Consider the following 22,606-nt stretch of genomic DNA (forward strand, 5'->3'; position numbering starts at 1 on the left):
CGAAGAAGGTGGCTCTCTATTCCATTTTTAATAATAATTTTATTGGAAAGATAATTGGAAAGAACATACCATAGTGAGTTTTGACTTCTCATAACATTTTTATACTACAGAGTTTATTGGAAAGATAATTGTTACACAAACTCTCATTAAGGGTGCGGTGCGTTTGGAATTACGATTTTGCAAAAAAAAATTGCATTTTTATAAAATATTGCAAAACGTAAAGCGTTTCACATTGTGATTTAAAAAGTACTTAATTTAAAATAGAGAAAAAAAAAATACAATTTTTATAAGTAGGTTGGGGGTTGTTTATGTTTGAAAAAAACGCAAATTTAAACAAAAACTACGATTTCACATAACAAATATTTGATAACAAAGTAATTTTTAACATGTTTTATCAAATACTTTTACAATTTTTAAAATCGCACTTATTAAAACTACAATTCTAAAGGAACCCTAAATTTTGAATTTAACGTTGTAAATGGGTGTAACACATTTTGAATTTTTTTTTTTTTTTTTTAATTTATTATTATTTTTTTAAAATTTTATGAAAGATTTTGCCTTAAAATCATATTATTTATCCTCCCCACCTCGCCACAAAACTGTAGTATATATCGTCGGGCAAAACAAACAGTACTCTTTTCAGTTTCTTCCTCCCGGAGACGGATGCAAAGCAGCTCCAGTCCGCACTCTATAGCCGTTTGTTTCCCCATGCATTTCAATGGGCACACGAGCTCTACAGTCCAAATCAATTTACGCAGACAAAGCCAACTTAACCACCTCAAAGCTTTTACGTGCTTCGCTCAAAACTCCTTTGGCGCCTCTTTCAACAGCACAAGCCTCACCGAGGCGTCACTGTCTTACTCATCTCTGATTCAACTATGTACGGAGGAGAAGTCCTCAACAGACGTGGGGAAAATCCAGACCCACATGATCAAATCTGGTTTTTACCTAAATATAGGCAATAAGGTTATGGATGCGTACGTGAAGTGCGGTAGAGTCGAGGATGTTCGTCAAGTATTCGATGAATTGCCTAATAAGCACATAGTTACGTGGAATTCAATGATTTCTTGTTACACTAGCCTTGAAAGGAGTAAAGAAGCTATTGGGCTTTATGAGAGAATGGTTTTGGAGGGAGTTTTACCCGATGAGTACACGTTCTCCAGTGTCTTCAAGGCTTTTTCTGATCTGGGTACTGTACTTGAAGGCCGGAGAGCTCATGGGTTGTCAGTGGTTTTGGGTTTGGAGGTTTTGAATGTGTTTGTTGGCAGTGCTCTTGTTGATATGTATGCTAAGTTTCGTAAATTGAGAGATGCAAGGCTTGTGATGGACCGCGTTGTGAAGAAAGACGTGGTTTTATTTACAACTTTAATTGTTGGTTACAACCAGCATGGTGAAGAAGGTGAAGCTCTCCAGGTCTTTGGAAAAATGACCAATGAAGGAATTAAGGCTAATGAGTATACTACTGCAAGCATCTTGATCAGTTGTGGGAATTTAAAGGTCTAACCATCAAATCCGGCTTCGAATCTGCTGTTGCCTCTCAGACTTCACTTCTTACTATGTATTCCAGATGTGGCTTGATAATTGATTCTTTAAAGGTTTTTAAACGATTTTATAATCCGAACCAGGTGACTTGGACATCTCTTATGGTGGGTCTCGTGCAAAATGGTGGAGAGGGCATTGCTTTGACAAAATTCAGACAAATGATTCGCATTTCAATAATCCCCAATTCTTTCACATTATCTACTGCTCTTCAGGCATGCTCAAAGCTTGAGGAAGGAAGACAAATCCATGGCATAGCCACGAAATTAAATTTGGACACAGATAAATATGTAAGTGTCGCCCTCATTGACATGTATGGTAAGTGTGGAAATACAGAAATGGCAAGGTCTGTTTTTGATGCTTTGATTGAATTTGACGTGGTATCCGTTAATTCCATGATCTATGGTTATGCCGAAAATGGTTTTGCATGTGAAGCGCTTGAACTATTCAACACAATAAAAGATTTGGTACTTGAGCCCAATGCCGTCACGTTTTTGAATGTTCTCTTAGCTTGCAACAACGCTGGGTTAGTTGAAGAAGGCTGCCGAATCTTTGCCTCCGTCAGGGACAATCAAAATATTGAATTGTCCAGAGATCACTATGCTAGTATGGTCGATTAGCTGGGACGTTCTGCGAGACTTGAAGAGGCCGAAATGTTAATAGAACACGTAAGGAATCCTGATGTGGTCCTATGGAGAATACTTTTAAGTGCTTGTAAGATTCATGGAGCAGTGGACATGGCAGAAAGAGTTGTAAACAGAGCCCTGGAGCTTGCTCCAGAGGACGAGAGGACTTACGCCCTGCTGTCGAATCATTATGCTTCCAGTGGAAATTGGAACCAGTTTATTGAGGTGAAAAGTGCAATGAAGGAGATGAAATTGAAGAAAATTTCTGCAATGAATTCGGTTGATATTAAAAAGGATGTTCATACTTCCAAAGCCGAAGATTGGTCTCACCAAAGATGTGAAAAGATATCTGAAATGTTAGAAGAACTAATTGAGAAGGTCAAAATATACGGGTTTTATTCCTGATGCATATTTGTGTGGTAGGACTTGGATGAGGAGAAAGAGATTTTTTTTTGTCTCATGACAGTCGGATGCTATCCATAGCAATTTTGCTCTGTGGACTGTGGAGGATAAGCAATGAGACTAGTGGTATTGGAATCCTCAAGAACCTTGAAGTTATGAAGATTCTCACACTTGGCCAATTAGATTTATCTCCGAAGTACATATAGAAGAAAAGAATGCAGTGCTGGTATGTCCTCCATTCTTTTTTCTGTTTCATATGATTTTGAGCAACTTCATCCTCTATACGTTGGCTATATAGAGAAAGGTAAGAAATACATAAACAACATTTCATTAGATCCTTTTGCAATTATAAATTACAAAACCAAAAAAATAAAGTTAAATTTGAAATTTGGATTCATTTTAAATCCATACATACTGCAACATGCTGATTAATGTGAGTACTAAGAGAAGATGTCAAAAGAGTTTTGGATGTTTGGCTTGGAGCACCTTTGTATTTCAATGTGTATGACAGATAATAGCCCTTTTTGTTGTCCTTAGAATGCAGAAACAGACCTCTGGAGATGTAAATGGACTTGTTCGGCAAGATGCTGCTTGACGTGTGCACTCACTGAAGAGTGAAAGATAATGGAATCTCTTGCCTTCCCCAAGGAACCCCTGCTTCTTCAACCTGATATTGGGGTAAACCATGGACCGTGCATCGATCAGGAAGCGCTCAATTGCAGTGGAAGCTTTAAATAGCACCAGAATTCTTAGAAAGGGGAAGAAAAATCGGAATTGTGAGTGTCTTCTTCCTCCTCTGTTGAGATGTAGAGAAATAGATGAAATGCTAGAGGAGTTGGTCGGAAAACTTGAGGATCTCAGTAATGGACGTGGTACATGATTTGCTTTGCAGGGACTTGGATGAGGATAGGGCATAATATAATCAGAGTGAAAGCCAGGGTGCAGAAATAAGGCTACTGTTATCAAGATTCTCAAGAACTTCGGAGTTTGTGGGATTTATCAAACTTGCATAGAATTCGTCCACCAACTAATTCATTCTGTAACTTATGAATTGATCCTCAGCTACATCATGAGCCACTGGCCAACGATTGATCCACGTGGATGTGTGTTTCTCAGTATTGGAGACAGGTTTGGATTCAAGCTTCTGTTTAATTTAGACATGAGTTAATTATTAAGTTAACATGTACTGTGTTAATGATTTTAGATTCTATTTATGTAATTTCTTATTTTTCGTCTGTCTAATGACTTCATTTTAAATTAAAACAAACAAAAAAACAGGAGAAAATAAGATACACTAGTGAGTGTTCATGTCAAGAAAAATTGTGCTTTATTTGGTCCATTTGTATAAATTTCCATGCTTTATGTGAGCTTCATTACGACAGAGTTAGTTTCTTTACATGCTTAAAAAGTTAACGCTCTCATTGATTCATTTTTTTACCCAAAGACTAGTGAACAAGGTATGCTTTATGATTGTGGGTATTTGAAGATAACTGTTGAAACATTTTATGGACGTATTCCAAACGAGCATTTCTGAGTTGGTTTCCACAAGCTCCTATACCTAGAAAGCTAAAATTATACCTTCTAAAGATGTGAATGAATTCTAAAATTCTCTAGGCAGGAACTTTATTCCATGCGTGTGCTCACTTGAACTGAAATGCTTCTTTTGGCCTCCCCAAGAGAGAGAAGATTGTTGCTGAGATATGCCTTGCAGAGAGCCCGGCTTCTTCCATCTGATCTTGTGGTGCTCCATGGTCAATGTATCTGTCAGGAAGCACCATTGCTCTCAACTGCGGAGAAAGCTCTAAAAAGAATTAGGAGCAGAAAAAATAAAGATGAAAGAACACAAGGGGAATTTCCTCAAAAGGGAGCTTGAAATTTCTACACTGAAGAAAGATTACCTTGAGGGGTCCATCCAGAATACCAGTCAAGCTTAGGTAGTGCGATACGTGAGATCCAAAGCCTCCAATTGAACCCTCTTCCACTGTTACTAGGATTTCATGCTCACTGGCCAATCGCTTGATGAGATCTGTATCCAAAGGTTTACAAAATCTTGCATCCGCTACTGTCACAGAGATGTCTCTGCTTTTCAGCATGCTTGCCGCTTGCAGACATTGTTGAACTATAGAACCATATCCCAAAATAGCAACTCTGCAGCCTTCCAACAGTATTCTTCCCTTTCCAATCTATTCAGTTTTTGAAGAAGGAAAAAAGATTTAGTGTATTTGTTTGTTATGCATACTTCACTTTAGATATTTAGCAGTTAGTTACTTATGCGCTAACCTCAAGAGGAGTTCCTTTGTTATTAGGAGGAAGAGTAACTCCAATGCCATTGCCCCTTGGAAACCTGAAGCAGCTGGGTCTGTCATCTATGACTGCCGCTGTGGCAACCATGTGCATCAGTTCAGCTTCATCAGATGGAGCCATGACCACCATGTTAGGCAAGCAAGCCATGTACGTAATATCAAATGCTCCACAATGGGTCGGTCCATCTGCGCCTACCAATCCAGCCCGATCCATTGCAAAGCGGACAGGTAGTTTTTGAAGAGATACATCATGTACCACCTTCATACCCATTGTAAAGTATTAGTGTGAGATTTTGCAATCACAACAAAAAATTTAAATAGAAAACCAATCCTTGTCTATTTTATCGCCTCACCTGGTCATACCCGCGTTGCAGGAATGATGAGTAGATAGCACAGAATGGCTTGAGGCCCTCTGTGGCCAAGCCAGCCGCAAATGTGACAGCATGTTGCTCAGCAATCCCCACGTCAAAGCAGCGTTCTGGAAACTCCTTCTGAAAATAATTGAGGCCAGTCCCACCACCCATTGCTGCATGGATTGCTACAATCTTGTTGTCTACTTCAGCTTCTTTAATTAGAGATTCAACGAAGTACCGAGTATATGCAAGTGTAGAGGATTTGGTCTTAAATTGCTGGCCTGTTTTAGGATCAAACTTGACGACCCCTGGAAGCATAACGAAGTAAGAACCTTCTTTAAGAACTCATAACAAGACCACGGGTTATTATTGAATTCAGTCTCACCATGCATTTTGTCAGGTGCTGCCTCAGCTGGGGTATATCCTTTCCCTTTTTCTGTCACGATGTGGATCAGGACTGGCCCTGGAGCAGGCATTGCTCGTACTTTTTTGAAAATGGTGACTAAATCTTCAACATTATGCCCGTCCACTGGACCGATGTAATATAACCCGAGCTCCTCGAAGAGAGTAGATCCAGAAGCACCAATCATACCCCTTGCGTACTCGTCTACTTTCGCAGCAACTTGATGTGCTTGCCCTCCAATTTGCTTTGTGATGCTCTATTACCAAATAACATCCTAGTCATTTGTCTTTCTAGATATATATTATAGAAGAGATGCAAGGAACTGGTAATGGAAGGCAACACCATATATATATATTTAATAGCTTAGAGGTTTACTTTTGCTGCTTCACGAAGTTTGCGGAAGTTGGTGCTTGCTTGGAGCTTTGCTAAAGCACTGCTGAGGGCTCCAACTGGAGTTGCAGGACCATCAAGAGTAGCCGTGGGCAAAGAGACTTGTTTATTATCATTCAGTACAACGATCAGATTAGCATCAAGATATCCTGCATTGTTCATGGCCTCATATGCTTGCCCTGCAGTCATGGCTCCATCTCCAATCACGGAAATGACATTGTTCTTCTTCCCTAAAAGATCCCTTCCAACCGCCATGCCTGCCGCGGAAATATGATTATTAAACTCAAAAATCTTCTTCTATGGATCTCATATATACAAAGGAGGGGGGGGGGGGGAAATGCCGAGAACCAAACACACCAAGACCAGCAGATATGCTTGTAGAACTATGCCCCGCTCCAAAAGCATCGTAAATGCTCTCATCCCTTTTAGGAAACCCTGCAAGCCCAGAAGTTTTCCTAATGGTGTGCATCCTTGACCTTCTGCCTGTAAGAATTTTATGCGGGTATGCCTGCAAAATTTACTGCTTAGAACCTGTAGCTCAGAATGTTGAAACACATGATATGTTCTCAAAAATTTATTCTGAATAAAAGGAATTCATTTTTTATGCTGTTTTTGTTCAGAAAATAAAGTTGCTCACCTGATGCCCCACATCCCATATGATTTTGTCTTCAGGGGTGTTGAACACATGATGCAGAGCCACTGCTAGCTCCACCACTCCTAAGCTTGAACTAAGATGCCCACCTGTCTTTGATACTGTGTGTACAATATCCGCTCTAAGCTCTGCAGCTAGTTGTTCAAGATCCTGGAAAAAAAAAAAAATTATTTTTATAATTATAACAAAAAATAAATAAAAAACAGTAATGGAGAAACAAGAGACAATTTTTGGTTTGTTTGCAAGTAAAAGACAAAAATTTGAGCCGGCTGTGAACCAGGAAAGCAAAAAAAAAAAAAAAAGAAAAAAGAAAAAAGAAACCTGTGAAGACAGATTCTTCATGTGAGCTGGGTAATTGATTGTGTCCAGCAATGGCGTGGCAGGTTTTTCGCCCGATAAATTGATCTTCCATTCATCTTTTTCTCGCCATATCATCTTCCCTTCCTCATCACCATCTGAGCCACTAGCAGAAGCTCTCAAGCAGAACTGTTGGAACACATCATCAATAACCATTGCACCATGGATAATCATGGTTGTGAGATTATAATACCCACACCACACACAAAAACAAACACAAAAAAAGACACCAAAACAATATATGATCTTAAAATAACTTCAAAAGGAGAAAAAGAAGAAGAAAAAAAAAAGGCAGAGAAAATGAGAAACATTATTATTATCTTAATAAAGTAGAAAGAAATGAAACCCATTTGGCAAACATAGGTAACAGAACAGGGAGGGAAAATGATATATGATTTGTTCACCTGGTTTTTGCAGCTAAGATTTGTAGTTGGAGCTTTCAGGTGGAGATAGAGAGGTTGGTTTGGTCTAAAAAGAGACCCGGAAACTGCCATAGCTGATCTAGCTGATGCAATATTCTAGTCTGAGAGTGGGATGAGAATACTATGCCTGTTTGCGATTCAGAGAGGAGACCTGAAAGTTTATATAGTAGGAGAATGACCGAGACAACCGCCTGGCATCTCGACCAATTTCTAGAGAAAGAAGATGTCCATTTTTACCTACTTAAAAAACATGTTACATTACTTAGTTACTTACCAAAAAATAAAAACATGTTACATTAATGAGCGCTGCTGGGTACTAGTGACGTGGCAATTCATAATTGTTAAAAAATTAATGTTATATATCACTTTTTTATTTTATAATTATTCTACAATTTGACATAGCAGTCTCAATTAATTCTTAATTTTTTAAAATAAAGACTGATTAAGAGTTAGTTGAAACTGTCACGTCAACATTATAAGATAACTCAATACAAAAAAAAAAAAAAAAAAAAAAGCATTATGAGATAGTTATATGATAAAAATGTAATTTTTAGCATTACATTTTTTTTTTAAGACTCCTTAGTTTAAAATGATTAATTAGTGATTGAATTGTCAAGAATACACTCTTACTCTCCTCCAAAAAAAAAAAAAAAAAAAAAAAACTCTTACTCATTTGATCAATTATAAGAAAATTGTAATAAAAGGTGCAATACTCAAATATTTTCCTACATTAATTGTCAAGAATACTATAGCTTTTATAGTAATCTTCTTACAAATTTACATGACAGTAAGTGTGAGTGTCATGTGGTGCTATATGGGTGAAAAATTAGGCAATAAAATTTGACAAGTAAATTTATTTGTTTTATAACTGAGGTGGTAAATGCTACATGGATTGTCATATCAGTTTATAAGAGATTTAAAATAAAAGTTGTAACACCGCACGCCTAGTAGCACTCTTGGCAAATGTAATAGTTTGGCAAATAATATATGTGAGGAAAATTAGTGTACCAAAATATGTTTTGGGTTGTAATGTTTAGTATTGAGTTAAGAATTAAGTCTGTGTAAAAGTTGGTCCAATATATGAAGAATCCAAGTTTATGAAAGTAGTTCAACCATAGACTTAGTCATATTAAATAATATTGGAAAACGATCCCATCCATTTAAAATGAAATGGAGAGTATCCATTTAGTGCACTTAGGAGGATAATATTGTCCTTATTTTTTGAGGGGCAAATTTTTTGGACAAGTTTGTCATCCTAAATGCACTAAATGGATGCTCTCCATTTCATTTTTAATGGAGAGGATCCGTTTCTAATAAATATTGTGCATGTTTAACAACTTATATATGATCACTAGTTCGAATTCCCCTTCCCTTTTGTGTGGACATGTAAAAAAAAAAAAAAACAACTTGGGGCCTAAATTATAATTTTCATGGGCCAGATATTACTACAATTCCTTTACAAACTGATGTAATAGTTCATAATTAGTAAAATGATTCATTTCACCGATTATGAATTGTCAAGCTATTTTGTAAAAAACTTATAATAAACGCCTATATTAATCCTAACGTCACTAATGGGTGTTATATTAATTAATGGTATGCAGGTATGCAATTATCGCTCATTATTGCATATATAGACAAATAATAATTAGGTGAGCCCCATGCTATTCAATACTATTACCCTTTTTTTTTAGTTGAAATTTCAACTTTTGTTGTATTAATGCGTACGTTACTACGTAACACCCATGAACAGAAGTGGAACTAACATTTACTCATTTAGAGTTGACAAAATTAAAAAAAAAAAAAAATTGGAGGATAAATTCTAATTTTAAAAAAAGTTTAAAAGCATTTTTAAATTTTTTTGAGAAAAACATGACCAATTAGCCCCTAAGGGCCATGCAGTTCCGCCATGTCCATATATATATATATATATGTTCAATAGAATGATCCGTACGCACGTATACTAGCTCTAACGCTAACCATAAACTTTTGCAAAGCCAACTTGGTGTTATATATATGAATGACAGCATATTATCTTAGTCGTGATCATGCCTCACCCATCATCATATCTTTGGATCTCTTTGTTTTTCTTTTCAGAACTTTTAAAAGTAGAGAGGAAATGCATATATGCATTTTAATTTAAAATAATTTTTTTTTTTACCTCTATTTCATGATACCATCGACGAACATGAAGTGTTTTAATTAGTGATTTTTTTTTAATATATATATATATATATATATATATATATCACGTTAATTAATATAAAATAAATATAATAAATAAGTGTGGTCGAAGAGTAGCGTTACTCTTTGACTTTTGGATAGAAAATGCACACAGCACAGTACTGTGTTGCCTCTTTTAGATTAAGGTCGGCAACTTTTTGGGATTATCAGGGGTACTCTTATTCCAACAAATAGTTGTATGATTCCAAGATTTATCCCAAGATTAATATCGACCACCTGGAGCCTCTCCTTATGCATTCTTTATTATATATTATGTTTATTTTTCATTAATTAGTAACTTCTTGTTGGTCTGGAGAATCATTGAAGAAAATAAAAATAAAAGAATATATATATATATATATATATATTCATTCAAGTAGAATAATAGTAAAGTTATTGTTAGCGTAAGCTCTACCTAATATTAAAGTGAAATAGAACCCAAATGTATACGGCAGAAACATCTAATTAAGAAAGGAAAAAAAAGACATGGTTTGTAGTGGAATTAAAATAAACTGATGATCAAATCAATATATATATATATATATATATATATATATATATATATATATATATATATAGTTGGAATAATAAAAATGGAAAGAGTTGAAGGATTAATAGATGCTCATCTAAGGGAAGAATCTTTGAATATCAAAACAGTACAAAAATTGTGAAGCATCTAGAGAGGAGAATGGAGGGTTTAGAATTTCTCCCTTTCAGACTTCAGCCGCTACGACAGATGAGTCGTTGTCACCAATTAAGAACTGTATGCATTAGTGCATACGTTTTGCAGTTTATAATACACATTACCCACCACCGGTCTACAAATAGAGACACATGCATCCTAATTATCGACATGTTGCAGAGTCATTGGCATCCCAAATCAATTTCTCAATGCTACAATGCCAATCACCTTTTCGAATTAGGTTTAAAAGGTTGAGTCGCATATTAGAAAGATATTCGTATTAATATAACATAGTTGTGTCTAAACCGATAGAGGTTAAGGTTAAAAATACATATATATTTAATTTAATAAATAATTTTGAAAACGCCATGGATGTCCTTAACCATTGTGTAGTTCCTTCAGTGAAAAGGGTCTATACCTAGGCACCGAGAGATGAGAAAGGGCGAAGACACGGCCGGATGGGCTCCTATATATCGGCCGGAGGCAGCTGCAAAAAGCAAAACCCTCATGACCTCAAGGTACACCTCCGGATCCATATAAAATGCAACTGATATGACCAACATATCTTACATGGATTGAAATGTATTTTAGGCTAGTATGCACCGTATGACGACGACAACATTTGTCTTTGGGTTTAAGCAGTTGTCTTGTCTATATATACGACAATACCCATAATTAGAAACTTCATTGCAAAGGGACCAACTCGATCTAGTACTCGATCATGCATGATATATATCTATATATATATAAATCATCTCGACCCATGGGTCGTCTCTCACGGCCAATCTCGATCTGTTGCTTTTGCGGCTTGTTTGCACATAAAATAATACAGGGTTTAAGGTTGAAAGGGACAACTGTGGCTGACTCCTTTGTAAACAGAATATGGGTAATTAAACTCATCATCAGTTTGTTGTTTAGTTATAAATGCATGGGGAACGACCTTGCGTTTGTCATGAAGAGAGCAGGGCATCAACCAGCCGGCTCCCTGCCCAGATGCCTCCTCCGACATTGAGTTAGAGGAATTTCTTCTAACTCAATCTATAAAAATGATATATCCTTTGAACACATGAGATGCACATATTTTTTTAATAGTAGGGACAAAGTTAAAATGAATTTGACTAAAAACTCATATGCATCTCACATATTATTAATAAAAAATAAAAAAAAAACTGACACAAGTCAATTTTATAGATTGAATTGGAAGAAATTCTTTCAGCTTAGATGGAAAGAAAACTTTGTCCCCTTCTCCAGTAATCACACAATAATTTCCAGTACTTTGATTTAACATTATTAATTAATTCCCACTTTAAAATCATCCCCAGAATTCCACTTCAATCGATGCCTAGGTGGAAATGGGACCGACAACAGTAAAAAGAAAATATTTTAAGAGGGTGAAAATTTGATTTCGAAAGAGTTATAGAGGTATATATATATATATATATATATATATAAAATATTGGGGAACACGTTGAGGCTTGGGCCTTGGGGTGCTCACACGTTGAAGCCCTCCAATCTCATGCAGTTCCGGCCATGCATGTGGATGATACGGTGTTGTACATGGCACAAATTAATAAGCTTATGGATGCTATTGAAAAAGTTTTTTTTTTTTTTTTTTTTTTTTTCAAATTGGGTTGAAAGAATATTATTCAATTTAGTCTGTTGAACTATCGTATATCTTTAGAGCATTTCTAATAGAATTAACAAGACAAGTGAAATAAATAAAAATACATGTCAGTTTAATTGACTAAATTGAAATAAACTCCTTAAGCTTAGAAGAAAACTTTGTCATTTATCTTACTTGGTTTGGAGATTTTTTTTATTATTTTAAGTGAAGCAATGTCTTAGGAGTCGGCAGCAGGTGATTTAATAGGGTCATAACTAATTAAGCTTCTAAGTCAACAGTTATCGCCGTTACAATTAGGTAGTGCATGCAATTTCATATCTTGCCTTACCAATTACCATACTCTTTGGAAAAGGCAGCGATCGAGGTCGTCTTGACAAGAATAAACGGTTGTCGCAACAACTACGTATACCTTTAAGCAATTTAATTACATGCATGATTTCTCTCTTTATGCTCTTAACATAAATATATTATACTCTTCTAGAAGAGGCAAAAAGGTTAATTACTAGGATATTCAACATTTTCTCCTAAAATTAATGTTTTATCTCAAATTTTAATCGGTACAAGATAATTATATAACAATGGTTTTTTTAATTTATTTATTTTATATAATTTAAATTTTTTTAAGAGTGGTCCAATACCATCGTCAGGATAATCTGTTATGATTATCCATAAATAATGACAGCCTATTAACCCCTAAACTACAGTCTTCTTTTTTTTTTTCCTAATAATGTACAAAACCGTTAAAGCTGTATTGTGTTAATTAAAAGCTTTGAAATATGATACCAAATTGAAAACATTTCAAGAATTTGAGGAAATAAATTAATGCATTTTAAATATAAACAATAACCCTACTAACAATAATTAAGCTACTAATCATGTGTGAGTATATATATATATATTACCTAATGCTATATTATATAATCGTTACAATCTTATGCCACATTATGGATAATCGACTTTTCTTGTAGTTCATTGATCAGTACTTTTCCTATAAATTTATGGTATTTGTTGGGGATAAAAAATTATACTTTAATTACCCTTCCAAAGTTTGGGACAATTTTTAATTCGACCTCCAATGTTTTAATTTTTGCAATACACCCCCTCCCTCAAACTTTCAAATTTTTGCAATTCGACCAATTTTATCCCAAAATTCTCATATTGCCCATAATTTTTTTTTAAAAATTTTTATAAAAAAAAATAAAAATAAAAATTGGGGGGGTGCAAAAATGGCCAGATGGCAAAAGAGCCACTCCTTTTTCTTTTTTTTTTTTCAATTTTTTATAAAAAATAAAAAATTAGGAGCAATATAACCAAAGATTAGCTCTCAACTATTACTACGGCTACTGAATCATCGGGTGAACATGTAACTACCGCTATCCCTCAACTACCAACCATGATCTTTAACTACAACATAAACATGGACCATCAACACTAAAGCGGTTCTAGAAAAGCATATTAAAAGGGATTCAACGCATAAGGTAAAATGGTGGATTAGTCTCTCCGAAAATTTAAGCTCATTACTTTATTTTTACTCCAGAAAAACATGCTAATTTAAGCATCGGAATGTCTTCAACCAAAGCCAATGATCTTTTGACCCTCTTGTTATTTTGTAGGAACCCATTACTGATCAAATTGTACCAAAAAACTGCTCTAACCGTATTAATTAAAATAGCTTATTTTTCCATAGAGCTATACATCACTTTGATCTCTCCGTTGAAAATAGATTATTTAAGAGAACATTTAATCTGTGCAATTAATTTTCTTTTCATTTTCTTTTTTCTCAATAAATCCTCATTTATTCAAAAGGAAAAACATTTCAGTAATTTTCGTCAGGCAATTAAATGTACATATTTCTGGTCCAACCAAGTTTTTTTTTTTTGAAAAGAAATGGCTGGATTTTTTTTTTTGTTGAGAAAATAGCCTCTTTCATTATATCCAAAGAAAGATCTCGAACCCAAAGGGTTCAACGTTACAAAGTCAAAAGCTCTTCAAGTACAATATCCAGTATGCAAACTGGCAATTGGTTATTCCATGTGCGTGGAGAGGGCTGGGTCAGGCCATTCTTGGCGAGCTGGTGAGCTCCCCTGTTAGCATCTCTGCGTACATGATGTACCTCCCACCTTCTTCGAGAACTTAGAAGAGCTCTAATATCATCCATAATATGCCCATACTGTCTCCGATCAGTACCCCTCTCGTGTAAGGCCTGCACAACCTGTAATGAATCCCCCTCTAAAATGAGATCCTGTAGATCCTGCTCAATGGCAAACTCCACTGCAGCAAGAGCAGCTAGAGCTTCTCCAACGACGGGGTCTTTACTTCCAGTCACCTTCATGCTCTTTGCTGCCCGCACAAATCCCATGTGATCTCGAATAAGTACCCCAAACCCCATGCAATTCAGAGACTCATCAATTGCCACATCCCAGTTAATTTTGTGTATCCCCGCCGGGGGTTTACCCCATTTAACAGAAGTCCCGGGATTTCCAAGGACTTCCCTGCTGTTGTTGACTTCCCGTGTAGAGAGAAACCCCTGCACCATCTCCTCTGCTTCTCGCACTAGACGATTGGGGTGGATGAACTTCCCCCCGTGAACCACCTGATTTCGCCGTGCCCATATCCTTTTTGCCAACACCGCAGAAAAATTCAGCTCATCTCGATGACATCGGACACATAGAGCTTCCATAGCTTCCGAAAAAGAGTGAAAACTGCCATGGCTTTTCTGGACATTTCTACTGCAGGCACTCCAGACATCAACTGCCGAGGGACACTCCCATAGGATATGGCACACAGTTTCCGGCTCTTGAAGGCAGAAAATGCACGTATCCTCCCTTAAGACCCCCCGTCTACAAAGGTTGTCTTTAGTGGGTAGGATATTTTGGCAAGCTCGCCATAGAAAGACCTTGACTGCATTAGGAACATCAAGTCCCCATAGTGTTTTCCACAGATGAGAAAACCCAGATTGAGCTGACCCTTCTCCAGATTTCTTTTCCTGCCTCTCCATCTCCATGTGATAGGCACTGCGCACAGAAAAAGACCCCGATGCTGAGGCTCTCCAAATCAAACGGTCTGGTTGCCCATAAGTGCTTAATGGTATCTTGCCTATTAAGGCCACTTCCTCTTCTGAGAACAGAGCCTGGAGAAGGGGGAAATTCCAATCCTGAGTCCGTGTATCAATTAGCTCTCCCACATTAGCATCCGGCGGCAGCAAAGACGGGGGTGATTGAATGGCGTATGTTACCGGTCTAGGAATCCACTTATCCCTCCATATCTTTATTGATTTGCCATCGCCCACCCGCCACTGCAGCCCTTCCTGTAGTACCTCTCGAGCCGCAAGAATACTTCGCCAGGCAAATGAAGATCTGTTCCCCTTTTTGGCTTCTAGGAAGGAACCCCCATGATAATACTTTGCTTCAAAGATCCGCCCCATTAAGCTGGTGGGTTCTTGCACCAATCTCCAGCCCTGTTTCGCAAGAAGGGCTTTATTAAAAGTGTGGAGATCCCTAAACCCCATCCCTCCTTTAAGCTTAGTCAAGCCCATCTTAGCCCAACTCATCCAATGGATCTTTCGGTCATTCTCCTTATGTCCCCACCAAAATTTTTGCATTAAAGAGTTAATTTCCCGACACAATTCCTTGGGTAAGAGAAATACACTCATACAATAAGTGGGTATTGCCTGAATCACGGCTTTTAGTAAAACCTCCTTGCCTGCCTGTGACAAAAACACATTCTTCCACTCCGTGAGCTTCTTCTTCACCCTGTCAGAAATTCGCTGAAATTCTCGGATTCTTGATTTTCCCACCAGGGCTGGTAACCCCAAGTACTGATCATACCGTTGTGAAGCCGGGACCCCTATCAACTGCAGCAGCTCCGATCGGGTATCCTGGCTAGTATTACGGCTGAAGAATACCGAAGTCTTGTCTTTGTTGAGCCTTTGGCCCGAAGCCTGTTCATAAACGTCCAAGAAGCCCGATAGAACTTGCCATTCAGTTTTGGATGCCTTACAAAACAAAAGGCTGTCGTCAGCAAAAAACAAGTGATTTAATCTAGGCCCTTTCGAGGAAGTAGGAACACCTCGAAGTAACCCATCCCTTTCCGCTTGTTGGAATTGAGAGCTCAATACTTCGGCACAAATCAAAAACAGGTATGGGGAAAGAGGGTCCCCTTGTCTCAATCCTCTAGTGGGGATAATGTTCCCCACGGGCTGCCCATTAATAAGAACTGAATAGGTGACCGTGGAGATACATTCCATGATAATAGCTACCCACCTAGAATCAAATCCCATCCGGAGCATCACTGCTTCCAAGAAACCCCACTCGACTCGATCGTAGGCTTTACTCATATCGAGTTTTATGGCCATATGTCCCTCCTTTCCCCTCATACGTGAGTGCATGGTATGTAAGGTCTCATATGCTATCAAAATATTATCTGAAATTAACCTCCCTTGAATAAATGCACTCTGATTACTGGAGATAATAGTGGGGAGAATGGCCTTCAACCTATTTGCCAATGCTTTAGCCGCTATTTTGTACAGCACATTGCAAAGGCTAATAGGTCGGTATTCAGTCACCCGAACAGGATTTTTAATTTTAGGAATCAATACAATGTGTGTGCGGTTAACAACCGGATCCATCCTCTTAGTCTCAAAAAAATTCAGAACTGCAGAGCATACCTCATCACCCACCTCCGTCCAGTGATTTTGATAAAAACAAACGGGAAAGCCATCCGGACCAGGGGACTTGAGGGGAGCCATTTGATTAATCGCCTGCTTAATCTCCTCTTTTGTAAAAGTACGGATAAGCTGTTCATTCATTTCACTAGTCACACGCCTAGACAAAGATGCTAGGCACTGACCCACTCCACTTGGGTTGGATGTCGAAAACATGCCCCTGAAATAATCAATAATTAATTCTTCAATTTTTTCCTGGGAAGAATGGATTGTACTTGTTTCATCAACAAGAGAATGAATGCTATTAGTTCTTCGTCGTTGATTAATACAAGCATGAAAAAATTTGGAGTTCCTATCTCCACCCTTCATCCACGCCAATTTTGCACGTTGTCGAAGGAATAAGTCTTCCTGTGCAATTAGATCATTTGCTTCTTTTTGGAGCTTTCTGAATTTGTCAACATCCAGTGGTCCCTCCCCTGACTGAAGTTGGGCTATTTCACTAGTTTTGGCCTTAATGAGCTGCTCATTGGGCTTTACGTATGTCCTAGCCCACTTAGTCAATTCTTTTTGGCTCTTCTCCAGTCTTTGACCCACCCTCTGCCAGGTATTTGTCTCTCGAGATACTGCCCTCCAGACTTTCCGGATAATATCATGGGATTTTTCCATCCCATTCCACACTGCTTCATACCGGAACTTCTTGAGCCTAGGCCAGTGTCTTCTTGAAGCTTTATTGAAATGAACGTATAATGGGGTGTGGTCAGAGCTGCGTTTTGCTAGGACTTCAACAGCTCGCACTTGGTACTCATCCATCCATTCCTTCGTTGCCAGGGCCCGATCCAGTCTCTCTTTTACAAAGTCTTCTCCTTGCCGCATATTGCACCAAGTAAACCTTGCTCCGATAAAGCCAAGATCATGCAACCCACAATGCTCCAGAGTGTCACTGAATTCTCTCATTTGCCTTCGTGATTTGTTCACCCCACCATATTTCTCCGCTTCGTTGGTGATCTCATTGAAATCCCCAACGCACAGGCAAGCAGCCGGATGAGAATCATGTAAATACCTTAGGAGGTTCCATGCTTCGTGCCTCCTACCACCCTCCGGCGGTCCATAAAACCCTGTCAACCTCCAATCTTTCCCATTAGCTTCTGTCTGGACTGTTGCATGCACATGGTTTCGACTGTAGTTTTTTATTTCCACGTGTGTATCGTGACTCCACATTAGAGCCAACCCCCCGCTACGTCCAACACAGTCCACCACAAAAATACTACCGTATCCCGTACGAGCTTTGATAACCTCCATTCGCTGTGATGTCAATTTGGTTTCCATTAAGAAAACCAGTTTGGGTCTCTTTTCCTTTACCAACCGGCAAAGGTCTTGAACTGCCTGGGGGTTCCCAAGCCCCCGGCAGTTCCAGCTTAAAAGACTCATAATGGTTGGCGGGGCTGGTCACCAGCCTCCGCCAAATCATTTTGGAATGGTTCCGACAGGGGTGTCATACCCCCCACCTCCCCTTGCTTCGTCTCCGAGCTTGACCCTTCACCCTTCATGCGTTCCATGGCTTTCTCCAACTCACTGCCCAACTCATCCCGTTGCCTTTTCTTGGAGGGAAGGACATCATCTTGGGCCTGCATGTGTTGTGAGAGAATGGCTGCTAATTCAGCCACCTTCGGGCCTGCTGAGCCCACTTGTGACTTCGGCCCAGTTTTATGATGACCACGTGTGTTGCCAGACATCCCCACCGCTCCCTTTTTTCTCGCTGCATGCGTTTCTTTGTTTAAACTTTCCCCCTTATTGCCCTGCGATTCACTTAGCGAATTAAATTGCCCAAAAGAGAATCCCCCTTTGTCTGGTTTTGCCTTAACCGTCCAAGGCTCTTCCAGCTGGAAAGGGTAAATTGAATTATCATTATTTTCAGCGCCTTCTACTCCAATTCTTCCCTTTCTCAGACCAACAGAATCCCGGGTTTCAGGGGAATGGAGCGTTTCCTGTCGAGTTTCCTTGCGTACGTACTTGCCATGCACAGAGTCACCGCCGGTTCTCCTTTCCACCTTACCGCGATCATCTCCCTGAGAACTGCCCCGCCGTGTTCCCCCTCGGTGGCCTGTCCGCCCAACACGCTCCTGCAGTTGTGGATGTGGTTCGGTGCCAAAACTCCTATCTCCCCTTCCTGGCGAGGAGGCTCTCAACCATGGCCCAAAATCCGTTGTAACCTCCTGGTTTTTCAGCACGTTCCTCTTCAGACATCCCTCTTTTCCATGGATAATCAATCCACAGTGATAACAGAATTTTGGGAGTCTTTCATATTGGAATGTAATCCAAAATGATTCCCCCTCAAATTTTAACTTCCGCCCTCGTGGGAGTGGTTTGGTCAAGTCAATGAGAATTTTCACTCTCAAGAATTCCCCCCATCCAATTCCGTCCCTATCTGTATCCACCTCTTCCACTGTCCCGACTGATGAGCCAATTTTGTAGCCCACATCCCTGCTCATGCAAGCCAAAGGCAAGTGTTTCATACGTACCCAGAAATACGCTTTTTCAAAAGTGAATCTCGCCGGTGGAGATCGACCATCGAAATCCTCAATCAGAAATAAATTCTGTTCGAAGACCCAGGGCCGGCCCTCCAGCACCCGTGCCTTATCCCGGGGCTCTTCGAATTCTATGAGGAATAGGTTCTCTCCGAGAACTTTGAAGGTGAGCGCTCCCGTCAATCGCCACCACCTTAAAAGCGTAGTTTTGATTGTCTCTTTGCTAACAAAGCGATCGGTCACCAGTTTTCCCACAACGCACGATTGGCCTCGTGAAACTGTTCCCTCCACCTCTGTCGCCTTGATCTCGACGTCCACTTCTTCTTCTGCTGATAATGAGAATTTTCCCCATGGTTTCAGTAATTCTTCCGCCATATTTTGTTACCCAAAAACGGCAAGCTACTCTCACAGCTTTTCAGGAAGCATGAGAAACCCAAAATCCTTCTCCTCAACAGCACAAATGGCTGGATTTTTGATAAAACTTTCTCTCACCCAAATCAGATAACTCAATGGTCCAACCAAGTTAAACGTACGACAAGGCCGCCGCATATTCCTATAATTAATAACGTAAATTAATGTACGAGTCGCCATGAAAATTCCTTCGTAGTTATTTTTGTTGCTGATGAACACAAAAAGTCAAAAAAAAGAAAAAAGAAAAAAGAATTGATGAATAGAACTCTGTTGGTTTTCAAATGCTTCGCCATCTCAATGAGACAAAAGCAGCCGACGCCCCTTCGGAGGATGTTGTTTGGATATGGTTATTTTTTTATTTTTTATTTTTATTTTTTTTAAGGTAAATCTCTTCTTATTCTATAAAAGATTCAGAGCATAAAACTCTTAAAAATATAGGTAAAAGCTATGTGGTTACAAAGTTGTAGATACATCGAAAAATCTAACAATCAAATTGTATCAATGACCTCCAATCTCACTCATGTATAAACTTTATTTATGGCATAGATCTGCTTCTGGCAGACTAGATCTAAGACATGGATAGATCATATCCCTACAATAAAAGTTTTATTGTAACACGTGTTAATTAATCTTAGTAACACCAATTAACCAAACTAGTTAGTGTTGTTTGTTGTTCAAGACACCATTAGGCAATTTGTGGTTATAATTCTGGAAAATAAACCAAATTAATAGAATTTTATTATATATTTGAAAAAGAACTTTTAACTATATATATATATATATGTTAAAGATTTTTTTGGCAGGCTGCTAACCGTAACCGTTGCTAAGAAGCTGGGGCAGTTTCATAGGGAGTGTGTATAACTGTATATATGGCGATTGGGTTGCAGTTGGAACTTGGATGGGCTCGCATTGTGTGAAGGCCTGGAGCTATATATTAATAGAGGACTTGGACGATATGGGTAGGAAATTGAACAAGTTTGAAGGCCCACCAGCCACCAGTATGTGCTATTTAAGGGATCCGGCTTGCATGCGGTAGCGGTAGGAAATTGAACAAGTTTGAAGGCCCACCAGCCACCAGTATGTGCTATTTAAGGGATCCGGCTTGCATGCGGTAGTAGCCCAAAGCACAATCGTTTTGGGCACTAATCTGGCATCAATATGCTTCCCTCATCCGCGTTTTAAAGAATAAATAAAAATATTAAAAAACTAAAACTATTAAAAAACTCCAAAAAAAAAGAAGAAAATGAAAATGAAAATAAAAATAATCAAAGGGGTGGCCGAGCTGGTCGAAACTTGGGTTTTTTGGGTTTTGCTTGCTCCGAATACGGCGGCCATGGATTTTTCTTCATGGAGAAGCACTCACTTGGATCTTAACGCCAATCCCTTAAGTGGCTGGCCACCCCTTTGATGATTTTGATTTTGATATATATATATATATATATATATATATATATTTTTTGAGTTTTTTAATAGTTTGAGTTTTTTAATATTTTTATTTTTTAAATTATTGATTATTTTAATATTTAATGTGTTGTATATTATTTTTTAAAACGCGGATAGAGGGAAGCATATTATTATCCATTGATTTTTGTTTGATGCCAAATTAATGGCCAAAACGACCGAGTTTTGGGCTACCGCATATTACCACCACATGCAAACCGGATTCCTATTTAAGACTGTGTAGGTCATGATTAATCCATGTTAATTAGTACAATAATTAATATAAATGATTAAGCTCCACAAATTAATCATATGGCCTGGCCAGCTCACATCGATCCGCGCGTTAACCAATAATTCGAGTGAGAGGGGAGTTGTGGATGAGAGCGTCCAACGACGACCGCTCAGAAATTTTGTGAGTACAATTTACAACCACCACTTCAAATAATAAATGGTCAGCTAGAGCATGCCTGCATGGATACCTGTATTAATTTAGTACACAGCATTTGTCACCGTGCCAGTCTGTCAGACACACGCAGATGCAATTTTCAGAGCAGTTGCATTCACCACGATGTCTCTTCCGATTATTCAAAATCAGAAATTGTGGTTTTTTCATGTTACGAAATTGTGGTCTTTTACTTTTAAATTTAATAGTTTATAAAATTAGTTAAATCTCAGTAAAATAGAAGTTAGTTTAAAATCAAAATTTAATGCATCGGTTATATAAAAATAGTTTGTATTTTATAGACCGATAGATTTAAAATAAAGGACTATGATTTCGTAATATGAGAATCTCTAATTTTAAGTAATTGGTGGGAATCTCAATTCGCAACATAACTAACGAAAATATGAAATTTTCATATTTTAAAATTTGAGCTATTCATTTCATCTAACGGTTTAAACGAATGTAAAAGTTTCTGTTATCGAGGCAAATGAATTTTACATATTAAAAACTAAAATTAATTATCTCAAAATACAAACTTTTACATTTATTTAAACGGCCAAATAAAATGGTCTACTCAAATTTTAAAATACGAAAATCTCATATTTTCATCAGCACATTGCTGCACGCAACTACTATATATACTCTGTGCTGATGCAACTACTCTGGAAATTGCATGTGCGTGTCTAACACCTCATTACAGTGACAAATACTGTGTAGTATTTTTTTATTTTATTTTATCAAAGTACTACAATGACGTGTAACTTATTTATTGATACAGTAATATATTTTTTTAATTAATTCTTCAAACCATCTCTAATAAATAAGTTCTACAATATTTTAATAGGCATCTTTTATAAAAGATTTGATACCTATACATATATCAAAGTACACGTTTAACAAAACATTAAGTAAATTATTTAATCTATGTTATAAAACTCTCTATCAACATGTGAAATATTTAATTAAAATATGAGGTGAATAATGAAGACATGGTTCAAATTCAAGACCGCTATTCTAGTACCATGTTAAATCATTACTTATTTTTAACATTTTAAACTAACAATAAGGAATGAATTTAATCTTTTAATTTATATTCTAACCAAAATAATATTTATATTAGTTTTCTGACGTGCCACGTGTCACACGTCA

The 22,606-nt window shown here is 37.8% G+C and overlaps 2 protein-coding genes across 2 annotated transcripts; one reads left to right on the forward strand and one right to left on the reverse strand.

Annotated features, from left to right (window-relative positions):
* Positions 1 to 631: 631 nt before the first annotated feature.
* LOC132171058 (pentatricopeptide repeat-containing protein At5g65570-like) lies at positions 632 to 3,996 on the forward strand. Its single transcript, XM_059582268.1, is given in 4 exon segments — positions 632 to 1,495; positions 1,498 to 2,793; positions 3,105 to 3,343; positions 3,460 to 3,996. Coding segments are annotated over 2 exon segments (1,905 nt in total). The 5' UTR covers positions 632 to 663; the 3' UTR covers positions 2,571 to 2,793; positions 3,105 to 3,343; positions 3,460 to 3,996.
* LOC132171057 (probable 1-deoxy-D-xylulose-5-phosphate synthase 2, chloroplastic) lies at positions 3,854 to 7,660 on the reverse strand. Its single transcript, XM_059582267.1, has 10 exons — positions 7,430 to 7,660; positions 6,990 to 7,154; positions 6,654 to 6,818; positions 6,374 to 6,524; positions 6,002 to 6,273; positions 5,609 to 5,882; positions 5,224 to 5,531; positions 4,848 to 5,129; positions 4,466 to 4,750; positions 3,854 to 4,354 (listed from the first exon to the last, which is right to left on the reverse strand). Exons 1-10 carry the CDS (start codon positions 7,517 to 7,519, stop codon positions 4,208 to 4,210), a joined length of 2,139 nt encoding a protein of 712 aa, XP_059438250.1. The 5' UTR covers positions 7,520 to 7,660; the 3' UTR covers positions 3,854 to 4,207.
* Positions 7,661 to 22,606: the final 14,946 nt, after the last annotated feature.

Source organism: Corylus avellana, chromosome ca2 (genome assembly GCF_901000735.1).
Source record: "Corylus avellana chromosome ca2, CavTom2PMs-1.0".
Lineage (NCBI taxonomy): Eukaryota > Viridiplantae > Streptophyta > Magnoliopsida > Fagales > Betulaceae > Corylus > Corylus avellana.